This window comes from Aptenodytes forsteri, unplaced genomic scaffold, assembly GCF_000699145.1.
Source record: "Aptenodytes forsteri isolate BGI_AS27 unplaced genomic scaffold, ASM69914v1 Scaffold319, whole genome shotgun sequence".
NCBI classification, from domain to species: Eukaryota; Metazoa; Chordata; class Aves; order Sphenisciformes; family Spheniscidae; genus Aptenodytes; species Aptenodytes forsteri.
The window spans coordinates 720,289-727,581 of record NW_008794715.1 but is presented as its reverse complement, the minus strand read 5'-3'; the positions used below and the strand labels follow the sequence as shown (position 1 = coordinate 727,581).

Here is a 7,293-nt window from a genome sequence, read left to right as displayed (position 1 = left end):
GCAACAAAATTAGCTATAGCAAGGGAAAACTTTTTTTTTTTTTAAAATCATTCCACTTCTGCAAAGGTGGCTACCCGTCTATAACTGCTCAGGTTGCCTGTCTGCTCCCGAGCTGCCTGTTTGCAGCCTGTAGCTGGCACAAACTCCTAGCTGGTGATCAGCAGCATTTGCTGCCATGCTGGGCTGCCAAATGCAGCGCTTCACACGCAATGCATTCGATCACCCCTTTGGTGCAGCAGCCATATTAAGCTGATTTTTTCATAACGTACCAGTGGACACATTCAAGTAGATAGCAATATGATGGACTAACTCATTGAAAGTTTATTAGGAAAGCGATCAGTGAACATATGCACACACGCACACTCTCAACAAGAGTACAAGCAAGAACATGCAGAGCTTTGAGTTCTACCACCCCATGAACACAGCATTGAAGTTGCTGAGAATTCCAGGACAAAGTCAAGAAGCACCTGTCTTTTTCTAAAGAAGTTTCCAAAAGCTTTTTTTTTTTTTTCCCTTTAAAGCAGTAGCTTTATCAGTGTTCTTGTGTATTACAACTGCACAGAACCACCACAGTTTTTCTGTCAGTGTATGGAGAACAAGCTTAACACCACATGCTCTTATGAAAGTATCATCAATATTTCCTTCTGGTTTTACAGAAATGATTTCCGAGTTTAGAAAACTAGAAATCCATTTCCCTGCCTCTTTTCCCTGACAACTGCTACTCTAATATATAGTACTGTAATTGCCCCCCTCTAAAACCTGCTCAAGTATATAGCTTAAGCCTTTCAGCCACTTGGGATACCAAGTCCGTCTACAGCCTTCTCTCCCTCTCTCTCCTTTTATCCCCCATGCACGAGCAAATACCACTCAAGCCTTTCTGTACCTCAGCTCACAGAAGACATCTACACACCAATTTATGAGATATATCCAAAAATTACACTAAAATAGCTGCAGCCTTTTCACCTGCCAATTTAACAGCTTAAATCTTGTATGAGTTTGTGTAGCAACCATTCATACTGCAGAACAGTGTTTTATACAAAAATGGTTTAACTACTTCATATACTACATTGGAAATATTAAGATAGTAATTTGGAGCACCAAGGAAAATTTTCAGCATTACAGTATCTTAAAGTTTAACTATGAACAAAGTTTAAGCCTTCTCTCTGGATTTACTTGTATTTCAAAAGCCAATACAAAAAGAAAAATGTTACATACGTACCAGTCACTCCTGTATACTAGAATTTGAGCAGCCACTGGGAATTTAGCACCGCCATATTTTCCAACAATACGCAACACTATGTTCAGCTGAAAGGGTACTCTAATGCAAGCCTGGGTTTTTTGCCGAGCCCTTGGCAAACGTGGGAACTCCACTGCTTCCGAGTAGCTCAATTATTTTTATGTAAGTGACAGCAGGTAGCTATTTAAATAGATTGTTTTGTTATCTATAAATGCCACTACAGGCAAGTCTTCATATGGCTCTGCTTTACTTTTGTGGATTGGTTCAACCCAAAATATTAGTCCTGGAAAAGCCTAGTTAGACCAATAGCGTAATTACATTAAAAAAATCCATCTGGTTTTAAGCATGCAAGATCTAGTCAAAGCAAGCATCAATTTCAGCCACTGGTTTTCAAGCAAAAAGCCTTTGCAAAAGACAATTATGGCTTCCATCACCCTACCAGAGGTAACAATGAGAAGCAAGTCTAAGCCACAGGAGCATTGGTCTATTTTTGACAGTGGTATTTAAGTATTTATTAAGCTGTTTTCATCCATTTATTCAGTTGGCTGACATCCATCTGCCACATGTAACATTTGAAAATGCACAGTTAGCAAGCTGCTGAAATAAGGAACCTGGATAGTATTTGGTTGCATTTTTTGGTTAACATAATAGGCAAGAGCTTCTAGAATTTATCTTGCTGATATACTTCAACTTTGCCTGAAGCAAGGATGGGAAAAGGTCCCCCCTGCTAGTATAAAATAGTTCAAGTACTGGAAAAAAGCCACATACATTTTTAATAGCAATATTTGCATAAGCAGAAAAGAAACTCCCAGTTTCTCATTGTCTCTAGCAATATTAAAGCAAAGTTTAAGTTTTAAAATACAGATGTTTAATTATTTAGCCAATATAAGTTCTACAAACTGCATCACAGATAATATTGCACAGCTTATAACCAAGATCAATACTACAAGCTAAAATCTTGCTAGTGACAGTGCTAATACAAATTGGCAATTTTAACCTTCCCATTCAGAAAACATCCATTCTTCTGAACCCCGCTGATGTATACCATTTATGTAAATATTTATTAGATCCAGTCATCGTGCTACAGTATTAGTCAGGTTAATAAACCTTCTCACCGTGAGAATACACCAGCATAAGGTATGAACACAATGAAATCCATATGAAATTTAATTTTCCAGAAATATCCTTGTGGCCCATCACATTCAGACTAAAGTACTGGAAATTTAAAATATTTACTTGTCTTCTTAGCATACCCAATGTGTAAGAATAATTTCTTGTTCAATTCCCAAAAATAAATAAATGCTTTCAATTGAAAGCTAGTATTTTTCTGATTTTCCAAAGTGGAGTCCTGGGGGAGCGGGGAGAAATAGCTTCAGACTTGTCATCAGTCCACTTCGGTACATAAAAGCATCTCCTGTCCCAGTATTCGTTCAAATCCAAGAGATATTTTCTTCCAGTGAAATATGACCGGAGCACTCATGTTATTTTCAGCAATTCAGTCTGTTTCCATGGCAGCACTGCGGGATTCCTTAGCCACCATGAGTCGCATTAGCTGACTGTGGAATTTCTCGATCTTCTTTACGTCTTGCGCCTGGTCTGTCCTATAGAGCAAACACTGTAAGAGAAAGTTGCTTAATATCAGATTTCACTGAACTGCTTTTATCCTGTTTACAGTTGCAACAAATTTGTGCTTGGAACACACAGAACAAGGGAAGTACTTAAATGTTCATTTGTGGCACGTTGTTACCATGAGGCAGCACCAACACATACCTACCCTGTTTTAAAAAACACACACATCTGTGTTTACATTTAGGTTTCTCTGAAAGGCTCATGCCTTCCATTTTGAAAATAGAGAAGCTCATGATTTATCCTAGTTTCTTCTCTCTCAAAAAAGGTGCTAAAACTTGGGTTTTAAAGCTGTCTTTAAAGACACCCTCGTTTGTGTTGCCTAAAAACAGAAGCAGATTTTAAACCTGCAATTACTTTCCTATTCTCTATATTCTGAAAGCAAGTTTATTTTGCCTTTCACAGTCCTTAATGTTACACTGCCCATGATGTAAAGTCAGTTCGGTATTTCCCATTGCAGAGGATCCCCTCCCCCAAGTAAAAATCTGTTTCTAAGACACTCCTAAATAAGGAACATAACATCTGATTAAGATCAAAAGGAACTCCTTCATGTGACAAGCCTGTAAACGCAAAAGGAACAGGAGTAACATGCCAGTGATTTACCATAGAAAGACCCGCTTAGGTTTTTCTGCAGACTAAGTAATTCCTTACACCTGTACAGCATGAGTACAACTGCCCAGGCTGATTTAACAATGAAAAAACCCCAGAATGCTCCATTCTCCAGTGCTGTCAACACGACAACTTTTGCCAGCATTAAATTCCTATTTTAATTCAGAGGCAAACAGTAGAAAAAACAGGTGATTTTTTCCTTCAGCTGTATTAGTTCTACAGAGTCAGCAGCAAGGAAAACTTCCCTTCCCACCTTTAGAAAAAAAACCCCAAAGACACAAAACCAACCCAACCCCCTGCTCCCCCAGCAGTGTAACAGCTTCCCGTGGCTGGAAGCAGGTAGAAAGGCCTGTAACTGAAAACAGCCCAAGTTCACGAATCACCCGACTCCAACCTTCCCCTATGGAAGATTTCAATTTAACTGCCTTTCACTTCCCCCTGTTATCAGTGCCCCAAACTCAACATCTCACCCACACTAAGTCCTATTATATTATCAAGTGTCATTACTGGAGTTTCACATCTCTCCCAGGTATTGGAAATACCAATGCCAGGCTATTTTTCCTGGAAAGAGGAAATCTGATTTTTCCAAATCTGAAGATTTGGAAAAACAGACTGCTGTTTCTTACTCTGGACTGCAGAACAACAACTTGGCTATAACATCACTAGCACCAAGAACCTGTCGCTGGCGTGCACGTCAGCATGCACACGCTGATGCATGCCGACACATTTCTACCCGCTGCCCACCATCTCACATCCCAGCCCCACACACGCTTCTAAGCATCCTCCCAGACTATTTAGGACAAGGGCAACCAGTAAGCGCAGCAGCTCTACCTCCTTGTACAGCAACCCTTGGAAGGACACTGCAGCATTCCATGTTGAGTGCACACACCACAGTTTTTACTGAATGCGTAACTGACACCGTACCAGTATTTCAGAAGATGGGATTTCTGAACCGCAAGCGAATCTTGTCATTCAGTCTGCAGCACTCCACCATCTCATAATCACAAATAAGGAGCTTAACCTACAGTTGGAAGCTGTCACCACTCTGAACAAATTAAAAGGACCACACTCACATTAGTAAACACATCTGCGTGAAGATGCTCCTGAAATACTTCAGCAGAAGCTACCAATGTAGTTCCATGAAGCACTTTCAGATAGACAAGAGGGTCCAAGATTTTTGTAGTGCTCGTTTTCCTTGTTTTCACAGAATCCCAAAATAATTTTGTTGACACCCATAAAGAACACTGAAGTGTTAGAACTTCTCATGGACTGTGCAGAGTTGAACCACAGGTTAATGTCAGTCACAGACACAGCAACTAGGGAAGGCTGGGCACAGTAAGTTTTGAGAAAACTGTCAGGCACTCTCAAGGCAATGGCTAAGAGCTCACAAGCTGACAGCAAAATGCAAGTCTGTGAGACGTACAATAAGCCCTGAAAGGGGAATATATTCTGTACTTACAGCTACATCGTCCGTTACTTTGATACAGAGGTTCCCATCACAGTGTCGATATTTGAGAACAACTCGCACCTGAAATGACAAACATTTTATGAATTAGCACCTACAGCTAACGATTCTCATAACATATCTGCAGGAAACCTGCCCAAATTCAGACTGCCTTTTACTAGAATTCTGTACTGCTTACACATTTTCACCACCTCTGTGGTGGTCCTCAGCTCTGCTGGCCACTAACCCTACCGCCAGGATGGTTTGGAAGTTGAACCATCACATTTCCCTGCCTAACATTTTAAACTGCTATTATAATAGCATCAGGAAGCTTCACATTGGGCATGTTCAAACCCACTATAAATACAGCAATGACAGTTGCAGGGACCTCAGCGACAGGTAAGATAAACTAGGAGAGTCATGTCAACACAAGATATCCCCTCGCCATACATCACACTTCAGAAAAACTAAACGGAAGCTTATGTTTATAGACTTGAAACACAAATAAAAAAGTTCTACATGAAGATTTGAAAGCTATTAACTGAGTGGGGTAAGCTCAACATTACTGCTTTTTCTTCTATGGTACCTAAACTATTATCTTTTTAAAAAGTTGTATTTCCAGTCACTACAGTTAATTCAATAGCTGCACATATTTGAAGCGTTCTGATGTTTTGCAAGTGGAAAGGGATGGTACAAGAGTAACACTTTTAGAGTAACTAAAATCAGAAGACTGAAGAGAGTTCTTGCAAATTAAATTGCTTTCAAGACTCAGTAAGGCTACATTTGAAGTCTGAAAGCAAGCATTCATCTTCTCACTAAAACAATTACTGCTGTAGTCACCTGCCCTGCATTTTAACCTGTCCGCAGTCCTTCTGGACTCTCAAATCACCAGAGTTCTCAAAACCGTGGTGATAAAAATCAACATCCTCAGCAACTGACTGAACATTAAATGCTTCCTCCTGAATGCAGAACTGGCCAGAGATTTTGTATCTACTGTTTCTAGTCTCAGCTAGCATCAGCAACTAAAAACAAAGCAAGGTGTCCTTTTGAGAACATTCTGAACTCACGCTATAAACAGGTCTTTGTTGTACAGTGACCTGTGCTAATGGTCAACAACCTCCTTGACTACAAAACACATTTTGAAATTCCTGCTCTGAGATGGATCTCATCAGATTTAGCCTTCTTGTTTAGCAAAGTGTCATACTCCCACCACAACACAGCTGTGTAACAGAACATCTCTCAACTGCGCAGGCCCAAAAGCACAAGAGAGGCTGCCACAAGCAGCACGCATGACCTCAGTAGATAACTTGCTCCCACAAAAGGCAAGGCCACTCTACCTAGCCTCACCAGCCCGCGAAGAACGCACCCCCATTCCCATGATTCTTGTTATTCCTTCAGTTTCCTGACAAGCCGAATTACATACAACAGCTTCCCAGGCTAGTTCTTCGGCAAATTAAAAGGAAGGTACTCATGTTGTGACCCTGGGGCCTATGTAAACTCCTTTGTAAATAGACAAGTTCATTGCTGTGGATGGGAAGAGATTGCCTTTGGATGTACGTCCCTTAAGAAAAGGGGGAGAGCAACTCCTGGCTGCAGTGACATCCCTCCCAAACACTTTCATTTAATTGGATATTACAGAGCATAAGAAGGTAAAACAATTTATTATCTGTACATAGGTGACAAGTGCATATGAAGTGGTCAACCGTGCTAGTTAAAAACAGATGTTAAACACTACTTCTGAAGGTTTCTCTGTGTCCTCTATTTTTGGTGAGGAAAACTAGGCCTTTCTTACATAAGTCTTCTCAGGCATATGAGTTCCACATTACCTTTTGTGCTACTTAGTTAAGACGCAACGCTAATTCTGAAGACTGAAGAATTGCTTTTAATGTTTGCACAAACTATACTCCTGAAGGAGTTACCAGAAATAAAAAGCAGTCATATACCAAGAAGTTAATTCCTAGAGCAAATATTCTTTAGGAAGCTAACACCGTCCAGCCTGAAGTGACACTGCAGGCAACAGTGCAATGCAGGAGCTAATGAACGCTTTCTTTTAGTATTTTAGGAAGACAAATTCAAACGATATAGCCTTATACGTTGTAAACTCATAAAATAAACCAACTCTCGACACACTCTTCATTCAACACAAATCTTTTAATCCCGGTTTCTAAGACACAAGTACACTGAAAATAAGCGCAACGTCTCTGAAGTTGGGCTCTCGAGGCTCGTACGTGTCGCTGATAACAACACCTGAACACCGTCCCCTGTGTACGTTGTTGGGCTGTTAAATGAGAACTCCCTCCTGTTTCGTGGAAAAGGAAGGTCGGGTGCGACACCAGCGAGTTACCCCCCTTCCTTGCCGCCGCTTCTTGTCCCCTCC

At 40.6% G+C, this 7,293-nt stretch overlaps 1 protein-coding gene across 1 annotated transcript; it reads right to left on the bottom strand.

The window, feature by feature from the left end:
* Positions 1 to 298: 298 nt before the first annotated feature.
* SRP9 (signal recognition particle 9) lies at positions 299 to 6,294 on the bottom strand. The gene is made up of 4 exons (XM_009273857.1): positions 6,283 to 6,294; positions 5,774 to 5,938; positions 4,932 to 5,000; positions 299 to 2,852 (listed from the first exon to the last, which is right to left on the bottom strand). Exons 1-4 carry the CDS (start codon positions 6,292 to 6,294, stop codon positions 2,733 to 2,735), a joined length of 366 nt encoding a protein of 121 aa, XP_009272132.1. The 3' UTR covers positions 299 to 2,732.
* Between the last annotated feature and the right edge of the window lie 999 nt (positions 6,295 to 7,293).